Source organism: Carassius carassius, chromosome 24, assembly GCF_963082965.1.
Source record: "Carassius carassius chromosome 24, fCarCar2.1, whole genome shotgun sequence".
NCBI classification, from domain to species: Eukaryota; Metazoa; Chordata; class Actinopteri; order Cypriniformes; family Cyprinidae; genus Carassius; species Carassius carassius.
The window spans coordinates 27,649,985-27,672,396 of NC_081778.1; the positions used below are offsets into that span (position 1 = coordinate 27,649,985).

At 37.1% G+C, this 22,412-nt stretch overlaps 1 protein-coding gene across 4 annotated transcripts in view; it reads right to left on the reverse strand.

Annotated features, from left to right (window-relative positions):
- Positions 1 to 1,090: 1,090 nt before the first annotated feature.
- The window catches only part of LOC132103358 (zinc finger protein ZFPM2-like), a 149,042-nt gene continuing 127,720 nt past the window's right edge, over positions 1,091 to 22,412 (reverse strand). For all 4 annotated transcript variants that reach the window (XM_059508405.1, XM_059508403.1, XM_059508404.1 and 1 more), the window contains 3 exons: positions 5,951 to 6,157; positions 4,928 to 5,152; positions 1,091 to 4,515 (listed from right to left, as the gene is read on the reverse strand). In XM_059508405.1, coding sequence (XP_059364388.1) covers positions 2,042 to 4,515; positions 4,928 to 5,152; positions 5,951 to 6,157 — 2,906 coding nt within the window. In that variant the 3' untranslated portion in view covers positions 1,091 to 2,041. The remainder of the gene's footprint in view (positions 4,516 to 4,927; positions 5,153 to 5,950; positions 6,158 to 22,412) is intronic.

Consider the following 22,412-nt stretch of genomic DNA (forward strand, 5'->3'; position numbering starts at 1 on the left):
GGGAACCTTTTGATGTTCAGCTTCCTTCAAATCTAAACCAAGTGAGTGTCTTTCACAGTCCCACTTTCTGCCTTCACTTCTGAACTTTAGTTAGTTATAATCTGAGCCAAATCCTTTGCTGAAGGTCTCATTAACTGTCAGGTGGTTGCTGAACTTCAGAGCAAGTTTTTGGAGTGCTCTTATCCCAATGCCAATCACATTCAGATTCGTGAGGCGTATCGTAACATGATCTACAAAAATCAATCCTCATTTATCAAACATTTGCATAAGCCAGTCACAAAGTCAGTCCAACAAACAGAAGGAGTGAGATGCTTCCTCTGCAGCCTCTTTAATAAAAACAGATCATTAACAGTTACTTCCCAGCATCTGCCACATATTCTCTTCAGTGGTGCAAGAGGCCTAAATATTTGAATGAATTTTAAATGAATTTTACATTTTGGTTATCTACTGAAGACATAATTTAACTACATTTAACTGTACATTTTTCTGGTCAAAATGCCTTTTTATTAATGCAATTAAATTAAATTGGAAATAAATGAAACCTGTCAAAAAGTCATATTTGTCAATCATATTTCACCCATTTTTCAGATTTCTTAAGAACAATACTTTATTTAAATACCAAAAGGTGCAAAAAAAAAAAAAAAGAAAATAATTAAAAAAAGCTGTCATACCAGACAATAGTTGTCCTGAATCTATTATTATTTTATTTCTTTTTTGTAAGAAATCTACCATTGTGTATGCAAGCTCTACTCCTTGTTGAACGTATGCACAAAAGTATCTATTAACGCCAGTATTTGGCATGGAAATTTTATGTTTTGCTGTTTTATATATATATATAAAACATATATTTATATATATATATATAAACATATATATTTAATCCTTAAAAAACTAGGACTTTTTTTAAACAACGTTGCATTTAAAAAATAAAATTTGTTTTGGTATAAAAAAAGGAATACTCTCTCCCTTCTCTCTATACGTTTCACCTTTTGATGAGACCTGGAAATGTTTCCATTAGACATCCTGAAAAAAGACAATAAAATGGTCTGTTTATCCTGAGGATTGAAGTTTAATTGACACCACATCAAAATAAAAATTTCCAACTGATCTGGAATTTTATTCCATCCATATACATGCATAGCAACAACATTTTTAAGAAATATTTTTCTTACATAAGGACATTGGAATGATAATTTTTACAGTATTCCCTTGTCTCGTCCCACCAATCAATAATCACCATTGATAACCCTGCTTTTTGTACAATTTCTTTTTCAGGAGTAAGTCATAGCTGCTCTTTCCCCTTTATAATACTGCTTTCCATAATAACCCTCCTTTTTTTCCCTTATGGTTTTTTTTAATTTTTTTTTATACAAAGTATTGCGCTGAGAGCAAATATTTAAAAAGGAAGAAGGTGTATCAGCAAACATAAATACAAGTACTATACAAGAATGCTGCTATCCTCATTTAAACACACACTTCAGAGTCGAAGAAAAGACAGACAAACAGCAACATATATATGCAAAGCCATGTGTACAGTATATGCCAAAACATGAGCTGCAGCGTTGTGCCTGGTTATCCCTCCAAAATGATTTAAGGCTGAAGTCAAGAGAATCATACTGCAAGTGACATTTTGACATATGCAAAAAACTGTACCAGCAAATAAGAATACACAAGTGCTCCAGTAGCTATTGTTGGGTCTAAAACTCATTTCAGTTTTGTATCCTGTGCCCATTGTCTCCTTGAACCTAACATACATTGTAAACAATATGTCTGCTACACAAGAATGACTATACATTAACATTACAACTCTGATATAACTTTCTTTGAATTTAAATTAAGAGCACTACTCCTATTAATACTGATTGTAAAATAAATAAAAGGTGAAAGTGGCACCAATATTACGCTTGGATTTTTTTTGTCTTCAAAATAACGAAATAAGAAGCCTCTCTTGATTGTCCACAAGCAGTATACAAAACTGCATGATGCACTATTTCAGACACAAACGTGTACCAAAAAAAAGATGAGGGGAGTAGAGCGAATTTCATTTCACATGCTCGGCAGCATGTGACGAGCAGTAAAACTTCTTGTGAGTGATAAAGTTTGACAAGTTATTGAATTGTATGTCACAGAGGCGGCAATACTTCCCACTGCCTGCTGGTGGTGCCGAACCATTTATGCCTTTTCCGGCAGGTACGGATTCCTCCATGGGTGATTTAGAAGTGGGCGATACATTCTCGTTTGGGTCGGGAGGGTTCTCGGCTCCCCATGTGGGAGATGTTTGTTCCTCTGGTGATGAGGTGTTGTGAGGCTGATTCTCTTGCTGGGGAGTTGCTGGTGTCTGGCGATCCTCTTTATGACCACCATTGACAATCACCATGCCCCTGTTTTTGGGTAGTAGGGGCAGCTGTTCCTTGCCGGAGTGGGGACAGCCATTGGTGGCAGGTGGTTCTGTGCCTGTCTCACTTGTGCCATTGCTGCTTCGCTCCTGTTCGGCCACCTCACCCTGCATAACAAGACACCCTGCCATGTAGTCGCCACTTTTTATCCCGAAATATGGTGATATTTGCTCTGTACCTTTCACTTTCTTTATTGCTCCAGGATAGAGACAGTGAGGCAAAAACATGTTCTTGTTCTCATCTTTCGAAGTCATAAGCGGTGCATCACTGAAAGCTTTCAGATCCGGCGCCGGTCCGAGGTGTGGTGGGAACATGCCTCCGTTCTGCACCATTAACTTGTTGCCACCGTTTTTCTCACATTTCACAGAACTCTTGTCATAGATGTCATCCGAATTATTGCTTTCGCTCTTCACACCCGGGAACACTGGCTGCTCCAGACTGCCAATCTCACCATGCTGAGCAGCTGTGACAGGGCAAAAGTTCTGTTTATGGGCTAGGTAGTTCTCCACTTTGTTAAAACTGATCTTGCACACGGTACATTCGTGATAGTCCAAGAGTCTTTTGGGGGAGTTGCACGACTTGTCAGGAAGAGGTGAGCACTTTTTGCTGAGATCTATCGGAGCATCTAGTTCCTGTGGGTCTGCAATAAGGTTACCTTTTGGTGCAAGGATAGACTTGGAGACAGTAAGAGAAGCATCTAAGTGTTTTGGGACAAGGCTTGGAAAGATGTCACATCGTGGATGGAAGCGGTCAGCCAGACTTTCTACCACTTCCTGGGATGTACAGGGATTTCCTAGAATGGGCATACCTAAGAATCCCGGCTGTGGCCCCATGGGCTGCCGCTGCTCTTGGTCAGGTAGACACATCTCGTACATCTTCCTCCGCTTGCGTGTTCTCATGGTCCGCTGCATGGCAGGCACCTTTGTGGACATGCGTTTCATGGGTGGGTCATGGCGAGTGGCGCAATAGTACTGCTTGTGAACCATGTACGTTTCATGCCGGCTGAAGGTGATGTTGCATGCTTCACAGGTGGTCTTGTTTGGGTCATTGTCACCGTCCCCCAAAGACGTGCTGGGACTCTTCACCTCAGGCTGTTTTCCGCCAAGGCTTTCCTCAACTTCTGTTGGTGTAGTAACCTTCTTTACTTGCCCAGGAAGGTCTTTTTCAGGTACTTTCCCACCAGTGTTCATAATATCCAAAACTGACGAATTCAAGCAAGCTGTTTTCACAAGATGACTTTCAGTCTCTGATGGAAGGCATCCAGGAAGCATACCGACTGTAGTGTGGCCACTGTTTGGACTTATGGCACCGGACACCTTGTCCGGAACACTCGAAAAATCTGGAGACTTTGCCATGTGCTGCCAGCGAATGTTGCAGTAGTGCTTCTTGTGAACTAAGTAGTTGTCTAGATTATTGAAGGTGATGTTGCATTCAAAGCAGGTCGCTCCTTTGGGCATGAGAGGACTGTAGATGACAGGAGGGTAGCTGTTCCCTCCATGGCGTAGCCTGCGATGTACCAGCTCTGACATTTTTGCTAGAATCTCAGATGCTTGTGGTACCACAGAAATGTCCTGTGAGAACGCAAACTGTGACAAGAATGGACCCATGGGGAAGGTTGGTCCCATGTTGTGCTGGACCGGTGAGGAAGCTAGCCGTGGACTAGAGGGTTCTGACTTGATTCTGGTGTAAGAGAAACTAGCCTTGCTTCCTGGGTGACTTTCTCCCTTCTGCAGTCCGATGATAGTTTTTTTCTCAGGTCTTTCGAGTTCTCCATCAGGACTGTTTGCCTTATTAGGTGTGCTCTTGGGACTTTGCATAACCACATCCTTCCTTCCTGACAGTTCTGCTCGTACTGCCTGTAGGCTTTCCTCTCCGCCTCTTGGGGAGTTCTCGCTGTCGCTCTCCCTGTGAATCTTCCCAGTGTGTCCATGTAAGTCTTGATGCTGCAGCAGTTCCCTATGGTTCTGGAAGCTGATGTGGCAGTGATTGCATCTGAAGGCTGCCTGTGACAGGTGTGAAAGGATGTGGTGCTGGAATGTAAGGAGTGAATCTGCTGTGAAGTTACAGATTGTGCATTTCAAGCTGGTGCCAGGGGGAAGAGACTCCTCCATTTTGACACCTGTGAGAAAGAAAAAAGTTGTTTTTATTAATCTTGCATTTCCACTAATTTGACATTGTGGCTGCTGTAGCTTTTTGGATGTCTATTTCCTAGACACATATTACTGCCTGATGGTGATTATTTGCTAAAACGTATTTCTTGTTTTCTTTTACAAGCAAATATACATAGAATTTCAGTTTATTTTAATATAAACATAACGGCAGACGTTTGGCTAGACTGAACAGCCAAACAGTGAAATAAAATTAAGACAGATATTAAAGATACATATATACATACATATATATATATATATATGCATTTGGTATATATATATTTATTTGTTTTGATCAAATACTTAATGTGCAATTATTGTGAGATTTTTTTTTTCTAACTCTCAAAATGTGCAAATGTACTTATGGTACAGCATACTCACCACTGTGTGAGCTCAAGTGCATCTCCAGAGCACGAGGGTTGCTGAAGCTCTTGTTGCATTGTGGGAAAGGGCAGATATTGGGAGTTTGGTGGGAATTGCTGTCAGTCTCTTCAGAGACATTATCAAGGTCCCTCTGCCGCCCACTGCAGTAATACATCAGGTGGGCCTGAAGGTTCCTCTCACTCCTGTACCATATCCCACATGCTTTACAGGGGAAGATGTCCTCTGAAATACAGAGACAAGCACATGAAGGAAAAACTACTGTACAAACACTGCTCCAACAGTTTTGCTGAGTTTAACTCAGATGAAGTGTTTAATTTGACACTTTTTTGAGTTTTATCCGTAGTATTTTGAATGAAATTGCATCATGAATGGATTTCTTTACAAATCTATTCCCTGTAGGGGATATATCAGAAGGAGCATTAAGAGTGTTTGGGACATCTGAATGATCAATTCACATGCACGGCTCAAATAGCAGTTTTAAATGACAATTCTGCTGTGATGTTGCATGGCAACAGAGATGATTCCAGTAGGCTTGTGCCCTTTCCTCAAGGGCAAATGAAAACATTGCACCATCTGCTAACAGCATCTTCTGTGTCAATCTGAACTCGTGACTTCCCTGATAAAGTCAACAAACAAAGCATTTGGAAAATGGCACAAATTTAGCAATTACAAGGTTGGTCAGAGCACACATATGTTTACTATACCCCTAAACTGAAGGGCAGAACATCACATCCCCCAAGAAGAAGTTAATCTGTGAATCTGTGTTCATTGTAATACGTGTGTGTAACACATTCTGAACTGGCTCAAATGATTGATTGGAGAGCTCAACGGTGCAGCCACGGGAACAAGTGAGACCCCATATGCAGCAATATTGTGGCCAGGTTTTACACAAGACTCAATCGTAGTTGACCGCTTCATTGTAAAAGTATGTTGCCGTTATTAGTTTTGATTTGCTGCAGGCATGTTTATGATGCCTGTGGACAGTTACAAAGTTTGTGTGTATACAGAAGCAGAGCTTACTGTTGACTATAGCTGTGGGTAATATGGAGGCCATGGCAGCTTGCTGGGGCAGGAGCTGGATGGTGTCCAGAAGGCGTGCTGGGTACATGCCCTCACTGAGAGACATGTGATTGACCGCCTGCAATCGAGAGTCAAAGTCCACTGTGAATGCCACCAGCTCTTCACCTTCCATCATGTTCTTGGTCGTGGTGCACCACAACTGACCACCTGTATGACAGAAGAAACCACACACTATCACAGCTGCATTTAGACACATAGGGTAAAAATGTATGCAAAAGTTTCACATGTAAAAACTGATTTAAATATGTAGTAGTTTGATCATTTTTATGATGCATCTAAGTTAAAAAAAAATAATACATTCTTCTGTAAAGGTGAAGTGTGTAATTTGATGTTAATAAAATTCATGTTAATATGCTTATCCCCTTTTGTCTTAATATTCAGAGAAAACTATACAAGCAAATAATCTGCAGTATAGAAAAAAAAAAATTAAACCATGGAAGGTTTTTTTTTTTTTTTGCTGGACCATCAGTTCAGATTTCTACTTGACCTGAACTCAACACATTTTTATATATTCATTTTAATATACACTATAACATTCAAATGTTTGGGGCCAGTAATATATATATTTATATTAATTAATACTTATGTAGCAAGGATGCATTAAATTGAAAGTGACAAAAAAAGACTTGTTATTTTGTTGTAAGACTTGTTGTATTGTTATACAATGTTATCAAATACATTTTATTTTTATGTTTATATTATGGTAATAATATGGCCAACACAATAAATAAATAACTTTTAAAATATATTAAAATAGAAAACTAATATTTCACAGAATTCCAGTATTATCATATTTTTATATTCTTTTTTTTTGATCAAATAAATGCAGCCTTGGTGATAATAAGAGACTTCTTTCAAAAACATAAAAAATCTTACGGACCCCAAATCTTTTACCTTTGGTCTGTTATATTATATTTAAAATTATAATTTATAATTCATTTTTATACAGTTTTATTTTGTAGTTTTTGCATGTACCATTTATTATTAAAACAAATGCTACATTTATTAGAATGAACAGCTATAAATTCATACAAAAAAAAACAAAAAACTTGAATTCAGGAAGTATTCCAGAAACCTGTTTGAAAACAAATCACTCTCTTTGCAATTTGCGTGGTGATGTTACACAATTAATCTTTTATTAATCATGTTGCTCTAAAGGGATGGTCTACTGTACATCTAACATTCCAAGTTCAGATCAAACACTCTGCTTGAGCATTTTAAATACATTTAGAAAAGACAGAAAAAAAGAAAAAGAAAAAGGAGGGAGGGGGGTTAGATGGAAAGTCAGTGGAAGGGTTTATGCTCAGATTGCATTTATCTTTGCACACGGAAGGATTTCAGCTGCACTTCATTTGCCATTCAAGAGATGTTTTGAATGTTTTAAATATGACTAGTTACAGAAAATTCTGGCTTCCGAGATAACAACAAACTATGATACGCAGATGCTAAATGGCAGAATTAGAACATTGTTTCAGTAGGGAAGCTGAACAATTAATTAAAGCTCTCTGTTAGAGATGTGCAAACACACTGATGGAGCTTCAGAGAGGAAGACGAGCTGCACTTTCAGAGAAACTGCTGGGAAGGTAAAGAGAGAAATAGGAAGGGAATGTAATTCCTGAAAAAGGTCTGAAAGAATGATACTGGAGTGCAGTGTGAGTCATCTGATTCATCGACTTTTCAACTACTTTTCTGAACAACTAGTCGTCAAATAAAAAGAAGCAGTTGTGCAAATGCTAATCAACACACATTAAGAGAGAAATCTTAGGATGAAAGCATTAAATAATCACTGTAATACTCTATTTTCAAGGGGTGACAAAAATTCCCTTGATCTTTTGACATATGTCATTGTACCCTAAAAATAACCAGTGATTTTCAGAACTCAAAACATTCTCATTAGTCTAAAATTAGCCTATATTGAAGTAAATCTGCCAAATGACAGGATGTGGAATGTGGCACTTTATGACGTAATAGTGTGGCTAAACCCCGCCTCCGCAGAAGAGATCAACGCCTGCTTCTACATCACTGCCTTTTTTCCCCACCCACCGATTCGTGCATGTAGTGTAAATAATGAGAGTCAAAAACAGATATACACAGAAATCAAATGATAAAGATGCTCTGAAGAAAACAAGACGCTGTGCAGTACCAAGTTATGCAAAAACACAGTCTTTACATTGCCTTCTTTCTGATCCCAACATTAGGAAAGAGTGGATGAACTTTATTTTTTAAAACACATCAGTAGGAATCCATCTATGAAGGATATAGACTGTCAAACACACACAATTGTTAGCCAATCAGAGCAGTGGGCATTTACTTCTGAGTCTATAATCCACCATGCCGATTCAAACAGAGCGTTCTGATGAGGGGGTCAAAACAGGACAGAAAATAGCCTATTATTACTAAATTATGATGTTTTTGATGTAAAACTCTTGAGAACATTATAAGTGGACCTCAGAGAGCAGTACAAAATAATAAAAAAGGCAGTTCATGACCCCTCTAAAATGATTAAAGAAATACAGAATTGATTTATAATAAATCAGAACATACTTGCAACCTACCAGTTAAAAAAACACAGATGCCAGTTATCATCTTGGAAAGAAAAGGTTTGCATTTTTAATAAAATTTGTTAAAACATTCTTAACTTTTGTCAGTCTAGTGAAAAAAGAGAAAAAAAATGCATGATGTTACCATCCATCACACTGGAAATACACGGACTCTTTACTGTATACTGCACTTATTTTTTTGACAAATGAAGCAGATAATTTGCATAGAGTGCATGGTCTTCTAAATACTGCAGAACAATAAGAGTAATATGCCAGTATACTATGTCAACCAAAGTGTAACTTCATGCAGCGATGAACAAAAGGATTCCTCAAACCCTTCGCAGGTATGGATGGTCAGGCCAGCCTCTTTTAAATTAAATTAGTGTAGAAACATTTCCAACCAATTCTCCTCCTCAACTTAACTCGCAGCTCGCAGGGTTAAAGAGTCAAACTTCTACAGTTCAGATGGAGACTTCCTGTCTGTGTCATGGCAAGTTCACACACTGAAATACACTGGTCGATGGGCGGCTCTAAAGCGAGAGTGCACGCGCAGGAGACACGGGACCCTGGCTGAAAAGTGTAGCCAGTGCGATGCTGCTTTTGCCTGTGAGCTGTGTGCAGCAGAAGGCCTTTGTGCCGTGGCCAATGCAGTCGCACTGAAGCCTATTGTCTCTGTCCTCCTGCAGCGCACCTGATAAAAGAATAAAGAACTATGACATATTCCAAAAACAATGGAGGAATTAAGAACACACAATATGCCAGCTGCTTCATTAAAACAATCAAAACCCGGTATCCTGTACACATTCCAGATAACTTAAAAAAAGGTTCTTTTCATACAATCTCATGCTATAGAATCCATTAGTGCAGGCTTGTCCTCACAGCCTAAACTCCCCCCTTTTTTCACATTAATGATGCTTTTAAACACTTAAAGATGTTCACTTAAAGGAATTAAAGGAGGGTTCAGCATTATGCAATTACATGTGTAAGTCTGTGCCGTTCTAATCAAACACTCCAGGATGAGCCACAGACTGAAGCCCTCAGAAGCGACTAACACACACGACATGAGCACTTTGAATGATCACTTTAAAAGATCGACCATGTTGTAAAAGCACAAAACAAGCCTTTCTAGCTCTCATTTGCTTTCTCTTTCTGTCTTTTTGTGGCAAAAGCTGACAGAAGGGTTGGCTAATGAACTGGCCGGATGACAACTACTCAAATGTTTGCATGTGTAAACAGTGAAAGACTTTACTAGTTTGCCGTAAAATGCATAGTTAAACTTATCCGTGTTTGTTTCTCCCATCTGTCCAGACAAACGGCTGCAACAGAGGCCGTAACGGCAGTGTGGAGCACAAACCTTAACACTTTGCAATAAATGACACTGCCAATAATTAATCTGGACAAAAGAAGGCAAATGCATCCTTTATATTTTGTGTCTATAAAGGTGTATTTGATGATTAAATTGTGTCATCTTTCAAGAAAATCCGGGCGGCTTTACCTTAAGACATTCAGTAATTCATTCACTACATGCAAAGACAATTTATTTATCACACGCAATAATTTCTAATTCAACCAATTCCCATTGGATAAAATCAATTGGCTCCCTACATTTTCTTCTAGTTGAGTATTGTGTTTCACTTGGAAATACATCCGATGGAAGTAAAATGGGTTGCATTTCATGCTGGCTTCAAAAAAAAAAAAAAAAAAAGGATTGGACTCAGTACAGCAATAAAATATTGTCCCTTGCTAACACTAATTTTGAACTACATGTGAATGCACACCTACATATTGAACCTCAGTTACTGTAAGAAAAAACTAAACAAACAAATACAGGAAGTCTCAAAAGAGTCTGATATAAGACTGATATGTCCTGTCTCAATGTCAACAATCAATGTGTATGGCCATAAGGGGGCACTGTTCCCATACTGTTATCCAGATCCAACCTATAAGCGCTCTCTCTGCTCATCCCAAAACACACTAGACCAGTCTCAGTTACACAGCTACTTGTCCCCTCCACAGTTCCCTGAAAAGACAGGTTTTTTTAAGCATTTCAGCCATGTGTTATAGTGACAGTTTTTACAGTATTTTAAGAATCATACATGACTGACACCATGAGAATTATTGTACACATGCTTACATTCTTTACAGATGGGATGCACATTTGTGAATGAGAGTAAATCAAATGACAGTAGCTGTATTACCATATAAAGTATAAATGTAATGCAGTACAGTAGTGAGTAGTGTAAGTGTAATACAGTAGACTGCTATGTTGTGGTGTGAAATGCAGTACAGTACAGAGTATGGCAGAGTACAGTAATTCCTGAGTTATCTGCAATGACAGAACAAAAGAAATTTGACATTTCTTTTCAATATTCCAAATGTCATCTCAAAACATTAGTTTTTGTTTAGTTAAAAAAAACTGATCAGATACAGAAATGTTTATAATACTGAATGATGTATAATAGTCAAAATTTGATGTTTATTTAATGATTAAAAGCTGATTTTGACAAATCCCTTTAGAAGTACTTTTCATTTGCATATTTGAGAATCAGACTGACAAAAGCTTTCATTTGTTGTGTTTACAGCAGCAGCTGTGATGAGAATTAGCATTAAAAACACATCCGCTCATCAGTTTAACGTCAAGCCCAAACTCTGTTTACACATCACATGAATGTTGCAAAAGCATTTATGGAAGAAAAGCAAGCATCACACAGCGGAAAATAATATATTTGGCCTGAAATTACACATTTTTTGTACATGCATCATTATGAAAAAATTTTGTATAGAATTTGATCTACTTTTTCATGGATTAGCTCAATCATCATGAAAAATCTTATTATTCTGAATGCAGATTTGAAACTCTAAGAGTTAAAAAGAGTGTTGAGCAAACGTTATCGCCGAGAGCAGTGCTCACTTCGTCAGGTTACTGCGTATTGGTTGCGGCTAGTCGACATGTGTTTACTGTGGCCCCCGCTGGGAGGGACACACACATGCCACCCGTTTTGACCATCAGTGTTAATGGGACGTCACGCCTTCGTGGCAGCGGGGAGCGGTAGTGTTGAGTTGCACAGCAGACCCCCAGCTGTGGTCGGTGGCCCGCGTCCCCTTCCCAGCATGCTCCATGCTGGGGAGCAGGTGAACGGCCGGGCTCCAGCGGGACCGCTCTCTTCCAACATGGCTCCGTCCCCGTGCCACATGGGCCTGTGGATGCTTGCCCTCATGCAAATGCACGGCCTGGAAAAATGGCTCCTTCTTCTCTTTGGAAACCTCGACTCAGGCCGTCTGGCAGTGGCATTTTTTCATGGGAGATTGAGCCAGATTGATGCACCTGTCAATCGTTTTGGAAGATGACGGATCGCTAGGACATGGACAAATCACAGGAGGAGAGCTGACAAAGATTTCTCACAGTGGAAGTGCATTCTAGGAAAAGAGAATGCACTTCCACTGGGATAAGGTGTATCTTTTTTTTTAATATATATACTGTAAGACAGGGTTTCCCAAATGGGGGTTTGCGTACCCCTGGGGGTTCATGAGGGAACTGCATGGGGTTTGTGTGTTGATGAAAAGCTAATAATGAATTATATCCAAAGAAAAATTTAAATAAATAAATGGGTTGTTCGATAATCATGTTATAGGTCAATGCAATTATCAAAACCAAAGACCTTCATTTAATTAAATAACTGTATAGATATCTGATCGTTTTAAAAGAAATGTGGGAGCCAAAATAAAAGCACTTATATAAGTTTAAGTTTATATATGTTTAAAGGTTGAGGGTTCGTATGACATAATTTAAGATATTAATGTATACCTGTGGTGTCAAATAAAGTTGTCATTATAATTATCAAATAATAATTTGTGTAATTACATAATATAATTGTACAAGTGTAATTTACAGCAATACATTTCTGGCTTTATTCTTGTAATTTGAATTAAAATAATAATTATTAATAATGTATTATTATGATTTAATAAATTATTCAGTTTAATTGGGTTCCCAAACAAATAAAATAATAATAATAATATGAATTTTACAGTACAATTGTAATTTATATATATATGTCTATATATTTAAAACAACACAAATATTTATCATTACCATTATAATCATCATCTGTTTATGTACATAATTAAATTTAATAGTGATAATTATTATTTTTGCAACTGCATTTTGTAATGCTAATGGCGTAGAAAGACATCACCTACAATGCTTCCTGAGAAACCCGAATTCCTGCACCACAACCCTTCTGTAATTCCACAATTGCGCAAAGCATGAGCTAATTATGCCCGCCGTCGCTTCAAGCGTCTGAAATAAACAGTCAGCGGCTGAAGGATCTAATTGCGTTTTTCGGCTGGTGCGGAGGGAGGACACTGCTGCCCTTGCCCAGTCCCATGCTGTCGTCCTGGCACGGCCCGTCCACTGCCCCAGGTACTGCCACATGGCCATCTGGAGCTGACATCTGCCTCTCTATTGATCATAAGGGTTTAGCACTTGATCAAACAGACTGCGACAGGAAATTGCTCTTTTCCCCACAGTAAAGGTGGGCGGCAGGCATGAGGGTAATAGAGTGGAACAGATTCACTGGGTCTCACCACAGCACACACCAGCCCTGGCATCCACAGCAAACGTGGAACGGGCACTGGTGGAAACACTGTGCCAGGGTGTGCCCACTTCAGCTGGTGTGTGTGTGTGTGTGTGTGTGCGCGCGCGCGCGTGTGTGTGTGTGTGAGAGACAAGACAGCCATCCCAGGAGAAGAAATAAAGCAGTAAAAGGACTGTTCTGAAATGAAAATCCTTCCCGCTGATGTCTACAGCATCATTAAAATCATTCTCGATATGCGTTGAATGGCTTCACTTTGCAGCATGCTTTGGAAAATGACACAAAATGGCAAAAGAGTTTGGAAAGGTGTCAAAAACAAACCCAAATATATCCCAAAATATTTACAGGGATAAATGCGCCAGATGGGGAGCGTTCTGCTTTTTTTAAGACACAAACATACACTGTAGCTCAGGATATGCTGAATACAGGAACATTTTAATGAGCGCAAAACATCTGCTAAACTCCTCGCGCTAGACCAGTCAACCACTTCTACAAAACACTCAACAATTCATCACATTTTATACAGATTAAAAACTCTGAGTCACATAAAACACAATGGTTAATACGTTTATATTGTTATCAAAATAAATGAAATATAAATTGACTTAATTTGCTCTATATACAGCGAATAAAGACAACTGAATTAATTATAAATTGTATTTATTTGCTTTATATGCGTAAAAATGGCCGAATCATTACATTATACAGTATAACAAAACCAAGTGTAAAAAATGTGTAAAAAAAAAAAAAAATGCCATTGCTTAAAGGTCTCAAAAAAAAAAAAGTTGAATTAAAGTAAATCTTTTTTTTTTTTTTTTTTTTATAATTATTTATAATTATATTATATAAGGGAATTAAAAACTACATTAGACTCACACATTCTCTCTCTCTCTCACACACACACATTTATATATATATATATATATATATATATGTATATATATATATATATATATGTATATATATATATATATATGTATATATATATATATATATATATATATATATATATGTATATATATATATATATATATATATATATATATATATATATATATATATAAAATGTCTCAATAATTTATGGAGCCACTGTTTATGTAAAAACATGATGCTTTAATGCCAAAATGACAATAATATAAAATGCATGGTGCATTTGCAGCTATGCGTCAGTGTAAAACAGGTATTTTACTTTTCACATGTTCACAACACACTTCAGCCCTTTATACATGTGCTGAGGTCACATTTTCCCCAGCCAGCAGAAACAGCAGACATGTCACTATGACATTTTGTTTGTGCGTGTATTCGCCTCATGTTAAGTTTGTGTTATTCACCACTTCTCTTCCTGCCCCTCATTTCTCCTTCCCGCCGCTGATTAAACCTGCGACCGCTCCCTGTCTCACATTTCCATTCAATCTCAGGGCACCAAAAGCCAGATGCACAAGGTGCTTCCACTTTTGCTGCTTTGCAAAGCGATAGAGGGAGACAGAAAGAGAGAGAGAGAGAGAGATTCCTGTAGCCCAAGGAAGAACAAGTTGAAAGTGCGAAGGAGGAGGAAAAAATATGACCAGGGGATGTGATAAAAAATTATCAGCCAGTGTGTTTTCCTGTTTGGTTTTAATCTACATTTAATTAAATTCTTATCTGCTGTGTGCTTATGGCTGCATTTGAATGGCACGACTGCATTCATTATGAATGGTAAAATTGAACTTGGCACATTGTGTGTGGCCCAATAAAGCAACAAGGCTCACTGCAGTGCATGCAGGAAGAAATCAAGTCAATTAAGATGCTCTTTAAATTACCACTGTATCAAAACAAGGAACGCAGCACACTCCATAATAGAATCCTGACAGGCAGAATGCAAACACTGTGTTACTGTGTTTAATATACAGCCTGTCGCATGAGCCCGTCGCGTCCTGAGGGCTCGGATTTACTGGCCTGAGAGGGAGCGAATTAGGGTCATTACATTGAGAGGCCAAATGAAATGCATTTGTATAAAATTCCAACTGTAAAAATACTTCTTCAGTCTCAACCAGTGGGGCAAGTTTAAGGCGGGACTATGAGTTTGTTTGACCAATGGCAGAGAGGACACATGCTTAAAAACAGTGATTATTTTAGAAGAAATCTCAATAATTTCCCCCTTTTTTAAACTTCTATTCAGGTGACAGTAAACACATTTATAATGGCACAAAATATTTCTATTTCAGATAAATGCTGTTCTTTTGAACTTTCTGTTGATCAAACCACGCCTGAAAAAAGTATAATGGTTTCAACAAAAATATTAACCAACTGTTTTTAACATTGATGACAGTTATTTTGAATTGCAATAATATTTCACAATATTACTGCTTTTAGTGAATTTAACTAAAAATGCATCCTTAGTAAGCATAAGATACTTCTAACAAAACATAAAAACATTTAACAATGTTTTTTTTCAACGGTAGTGTTTGTGTATTATGTAAGATTGGATCTTTAATATATTTTTTCTCTTAATCAGCAACTATCAAGTAAAGACTTCTAAAGTCTTGTTTTTCATATTTATATCCAGAGAAAAAATACCAAATTTCTCAAACTGAGCTCAGCTTTGCCAAAACACAAACGTCTGCAATCAAAAATCTAAATATCAACATTTCTCATAAAATTCTTCCTAGTCTAAATTACGCTAATATACACATTCATCTTATAGTGCCACACTCTTCCTATATGTAAACGAACTGATTTGTGTCTATTTTTGTTCCTCCCAAAACATTTTTAGGAAAAACAGACAGACGAAAAATCTATTGCCACAGATTTTAACCACAGACTCTAAGCATGTTTAAAGACTTAACACTACGTCAGAAATAAAGCAGACGTACATGTGCGACATCAAAAAGGGTGCAGTGATACACAGTAATGCCTTTGACGAAGAGCAGGATTCCATAAGGCAGAGAGCAATTCATCAGAGGAAGTCACAACGCAGATGCTACAGTCAGACCTGCCAAAATCCTTAAATTCAGATCAGGCCTTTGCATGTGTGTGTGAGAGAGATGAATGGCCGCGGTGCGATGCAGAGGGATCGCAACAGATAATCGCGTCTCACTCGAGTGGTGGCGCAGCGCTCAGATCTGCTCTTTTAAAATAATGTAGAGGGAGTAAAGTGTCTCCAAAAGCCCCTGCGTGCAGGTTATCTTGGGCATTCTGTGTTTGCTGTTTAAATCTTAACGGGACACGAGCAGGTGCAGAGAGCAAATACATCTGGAGTGGATAGGAACTGGAGTGGAAATGTTGCAGAGGACAGAAAGATTATCTGTCGCATGGGCCTACCAAGATGAAAGTCTCCTCTGATGGCTTTTATTCCCTCCACATAAAGAAGGAGAGAAAACTGGGGTGAAAAAAAACAACAACAACTATGAAATGTGCAGTACACCTTGTACGACTCAATTTTATGATGCCCATTACTTCACTTCCACCACAGTCTCAGAAATAAAGGTACAACAGCTGTCACTGGGGTGGTACTTTTTCCACAAGGTAGATATTTGTACCTAAAGGGTACTTTAAAGGTACATATTAGTACTTAAAGTGTACATATTAGAACCTAATAGGTACAAAAAGGTTTTGAAAGGGTACCACATTAGTGACTGCTTCTGTATCACTGATCTTCAGCTGTTGGGGAATAACTAACAAAACATAGTGCTACTAACGTAACTACATGTTTTACATTGCATTGGTAAACCTGATTCATTTTAGTGAATCAGTTAGTTAAGATAATTATTTGAAAGAACTCACCACTTAAAATACCATAATTTTATAGTTAATTTTTAATGTCATATATATGTTATATATAATTATTGCAATGTTATATATTTTTTTATATTTTACTATAAAAATAAACTAATAATAATAATTGCAATTAAATATTTATGTTTGCTGTTTATTTATTTTCACAGATTCATTTGAAATCCAGTGCAGACAAACTATTTAACTTATTATTAAACCATTGCTTTTTATTTACACCATATATATTTTACATTTATCTTTTTGTGCAAAATAATATGCTTTGAATGTAAATTACACAGTGGTGCTCCTATATAATTATATTTATATTTTAAATAATTATTTATATAATTTTATATATTATTTTTATAATTCAATTTTTATGACTTGATATAATTTATATTCACATTTAAATTGTTTATTTAAATAATTGTATTTGTGTTTATATAAATCATTTCATTATTATTTAAACTATTTATAAATTATTTATAATATATAAATTACATATGTTTATATTATTTATTATTTATAACTTGTACAATACATTTTATTTTGTAAAATTTGAATTAGATACTGGTGCTAAATTATAGTGTTTATAGTGTTATAGTGTCTAGTTTTACTGGTGGTGGTGAGTGTTCAACGGCATGAGCAGTCATGTGATGTGTTTCGATTAGCGCGAGAAAGATGCGAAAATGGATGCTGAGTAGGTGTAACCTTTGGTGTAACGGAGGCTTGCCTCTGGCGATTACGTTTTGGTTGCACCAGCAACTAAAGCAAAGTCTGATTTTTGGAAAAGTTTTGACCTTGTTTATAATGAGAATAATGAGTGAATAATGACCACCATCAGTGAGCGCAGGAACGCGCTGAAGACATCTACAGTGGATTCAATAATGTTCCAAAAACATGTAGGCTTAGCCTAATCGAAGTGAGTAATAAAGTTTTTTAAAATGATAACTAAATATTCATTGAGTCTTAAATGCATAATGTGGACAGAGTATTTACGCTATTGTTGGCATTATTCTTTTATTAAATATCATCTGCTAGTGGCGAAGCAAATCCGGAGCCTTTATCTTAATTTCGTTATTGCCAAATACCCACCTTAATTAAAAATGTATCTTAATTTAATTTGTTAAAAAAGACTAGTTTTTATTGGTGCGTTGGTCTATTTATAGGCTAAATGAGTCTATGTCTATTTAGAGTGCTGAGATGTTAAGATGTCACAGAGGACTTATTTTATTTCTTTATTCCAACTTCCAAGTGGTCTAGTTTACGTTAGTTATTAATAAATCATGTTAAAACATGAATAAATAACTCATTTTTGACAAAGGCAAAAGAGCTGTGTGCATGTGCACATTTGAATAATGTCGGGCTGTAAACGGGTTCGGGCTTTTAAAAAGCTGTCAATCAAAATGTACTTGTCGGGCTCGGGCCGAAACCTGTCGGGCTCAAATTTTAAGGCCCGATTACAGCTCTAATATGCACTTCATACAGAATATTCATTTTTGAGCATCAAACCCATGAGTTTGGAATATTAATTGTAAACCTGTGGGTAGTTAACATATACTATCTAGTCCACATAAACCAATTTCAAAATAATGCTATTTATACATACAATTTGTATAAACTTAATATTGAAAAACTCTCCGTGTCTGTGTCTCCGTGTCTGTTCTCCTGTGATCCTGAAGTTGTTCCTATTTTTGGATTATTATTAAAGATTGTTGCAGTTTATTCTACGTCTCCTCATCTCCTTGTTCCCTCGCTCCAGTAAATTGTGACAGCAGTATGTGCAGTAACTGCAAAAATTTCTACAATGAAGTAGTGATAATATTTTTTCATATAATTGAATACATAAAATTTAATTAATTTAATGTTTAAAAATGATGATGATGAAGATTATTAAATTTAGTTTATGAGTGAAAAGAACATTTTGAGAAAATTATTTCTAGCATTTTTGACATGAAACACCACAAGTGTAACAAGGTGAAATTTATATATATATATATATATATATATATATATATATATATATATAAATATACACACATTTTAATCTAAACTTGTGGATTTGATTAAACATAAAAAAAAAATACTACAATTATAAAAATAAATTGTGATTTTGAGCTGGATAGTTTACTGCCATTTTAGGTTTGAATCTACACTGCAACAAAAGTTTCAAATCAAAGCAAATTTGCCAACTAATATGGACACTCTGCACAATCATGTGGCAAGAAATTTTGAGCTTGTACAAAATCTAGTTGACTTAAATCAGGTGTTGACAGAACAATCTACTCTGCAATTGTTTACAAAAAGTTTATAAAAAGAATTTTTTTTTAGTCATTTAGTCTGTTTTTGTCTTTCAGAGTTCACAATATATCCCAACTCCTGCCAAATCCAGCACTCGGAATACATTCGTTTTTTCTAATTTTAATTTAAATATTGATATTTGTGGACAGCCAGTGGTGCGGGTAACACACTGCCATCATTCGCTGAGTCTTTCTCTGGCTGGTTAAGCTAAGCAGGTTTAGAAGGACACTCTCCAATGAGAAGAGCCGGAGACTTTGGCAGGAGCGTCACAGCAGTCCAGTTATCCTCCGAGAAACTCTCCGGGCCAGCTGTGATGCGTGTGGCTCGGGCTTATTGATTGCTTCCACCAGCTACAGCACATCAAGCCCGAATCTGGGACCATCGTTTGAGTCCGGTCGCCCCCCACACCTCATTAACGGCCCTTTGACAGGCCACGGCACTAATGCGGCCTTAATCTGCTCCAAATCACTCTAAATGTCAAGCTTGGGCAGGGGACTTCTGGCTCAATGCACCAAAGCGCTTAGCGGACAGCACACTCGCCCCGAAGCCCTGTCTCCACAACTGCCACCACCACCACCAATAAAAAACCCACCGAGCCCCTGATCTCAACTCATTTCTGTTTTCAACTTTTGTTTCAGTGCAGCATTAACTTTTAAACCCAAACCCTCATTCGCTCTCATCCTTAATGAGAATCAACATCTCTAGCTAAAGGAGAGAGAGAGAGAGAGAGAGAGAGAGAGAGAGACTTGTGCTGTTTATTAATAAATGAGTTGTGGAATGTTATCAACTCACACACAATCCGACCAATAGTTTGCCCTGATGGTAGCTGGGTTCCTCATTAGCTGGACATATTTAATCCAGAAGTTTCTTATCAAATGTCACACCTGCATCTCCAAATGGCATTTCCACATTCAGTGGCATGTATTTGGGAGATGACGCTCCAAGGTGCTTTACGGAGATTAAGCGGCAGAGAGAGTGCGAGCTTATTTTATCATTTAGCGGGTCTGGAATGAATCCAAGGAGTTTTTGTCTTGTTGTTGTAATTAGAAAGCCTTTTAAGTGATAACGGCTGCATAGGAATATGAATATGGAGCAATTGGGCCAGTTCTTTTCTCTTTTTCCACCCTCCCCCCTCATATTTTCTTTTTTTTTTCTCCTTTTCAATTGTTGAATGCAGCGTTTTTGTTGTATGCTGTAGCAAGGATTAACTCTGGCTTCTGAAGTTTAATGAAAGACTTGAAAGTAGGCAAATGCCCCAATGGGGAACTCACTCACTTTTGGCTCTTTTCCACTCGTGACAACATTTTCCTCCATAAAAAAAAAATCAAACGACAGCCGTGACCGGAACACTTTCTCTGTGGCCTGATGCTACCACAATAAATCACTCTCTCTTGTGCTGATGATCCTGGACACTTCAAGAGGAAATTTGGTTTACCAAAAAAGCAGCATAGCTAACCTCACACACCATAACCAGCGATGAGCATTATACATTATATAATCAGATTTTTTGTTTGAAAGTTTTTGGATTTACATAAAAGTTGCCTTTTAAAGTAAATTACATTAAAAGTTGAGGGCTCAGTTTTGCCATCACAGAAATAAATCATATTAAAATAGTTATTTTAAATTAAAGTTATTTTAAATTAAATAATTCAGTAAATTTTATTTTGGGTTATATTTAATTTGTGCTAAAGCTAAATTCATTGAAAAATTTTATACATTTTTACAAATAGTTTGACATTTTTATTCATATTTTGAATTAATTTTTATTTATATATTTTCTGTTTTCATTTTAATTGTAGTTTTGTTTTTTAGTAGTTTTAGTTTTTTGATATACATTTATATATTTTGTATTTTTATTTTAGCTTTAGTTAGTATATATATATATATATATATACATCAACTCTAACTACATAAAAATAAAAAAGTTGCATCGGGAAATAAATATTATTTTATTTTAGGAATTCTTATTTAAAGAATATTACTATTATTATTATTATTATTATTATTATTATTATTAATGGTTTTAATTTTAGTTTCAGAATTTGTTTTAGTTACCTATTATAATTCTGTCTGAAATATCACTGGAAGTACAATTTTTCCATGCTTCTATTTAAAATAGCATTACTATCATGTCACTATTCTTCTACCCTAGCATTTGTCTGTGACAAAACCACTGCATTAAAAAAAAAGACAACTGCACTTAAAGTGCACACAGAGGCAAGAACTGCTTCACTCAGAACTCTCTACACTGATACTAATTTCTCAAGGTCTCACCGGCATTATCTAACGAGAAAGAGAGAGAGATACAGAAGGGAAGCTGGTGCTCAGTCCCTGGTGTGCATCCAGTAAAGCTGCTCACCATCAGCCCAGAGATAAGTGCAAAACTGAGAGGTATTGATCCAGTAATAGCAGCTGATGCTTTGACGCCCGATACCTTAACCCAGCAGACATAATGTCACAGCCTCTTAACACAGCCCTACTATCTCACATCGCCTGTCAGACCCCCATAATACGCTTCTCAAAGCTCGCCCTAAATCACCCAAATCATGGCACCTTCACACATTATTTATTTTCCATCTATAACAGAGCACGAGAAGGAGGGCGCAGAGAGAACGAGCAGCACAAAGTGATTTACAGTTCAAGTAAAAAAGGTTACGCCTGTTTTTTCTTTATTTATCCCCAAAGACCTACAACATCTGTCAAGGCGACTGTATTCTCTCAGCTCCTATCATTGTGTGGAGCTCCATGCCGCAATTATAGAGGAACCGAGGGCTGATTGTGTGAGACTACACCGCATGACAAATACAGTGGTGAGGGTTGGGGGGAGCCGGTGCATTCTCGACGGTGCAGCGGCTTAGACGCCGCTCTCATTAACATCGAGCTCACCACTGTAACAACGCTCTAATACAGTTGGATAGGTGTGAATAATACCTAATGCCACCTAATTACTCCAGCGCTAATATGCGGCACGCTCCGCAACAGTGACGCCTCTAAAGTAACGGCAGTATCTGGAGAGAAATCATGCGGCTTTGAGTCACCCAAGGGTGAGCATCATAATTAACTGAGTTAACTGATTTTTTATTTTATTTTTATGAGGGAGAAAGGGAGAAACAATTGCTTGAGATAAACAATCCAAATACCTTCTTCATTGTTGCTGAGGTATGCCTGAATATTGCACGTGGAATTCAAATATGGAGAATCAAAAGTTGTTGC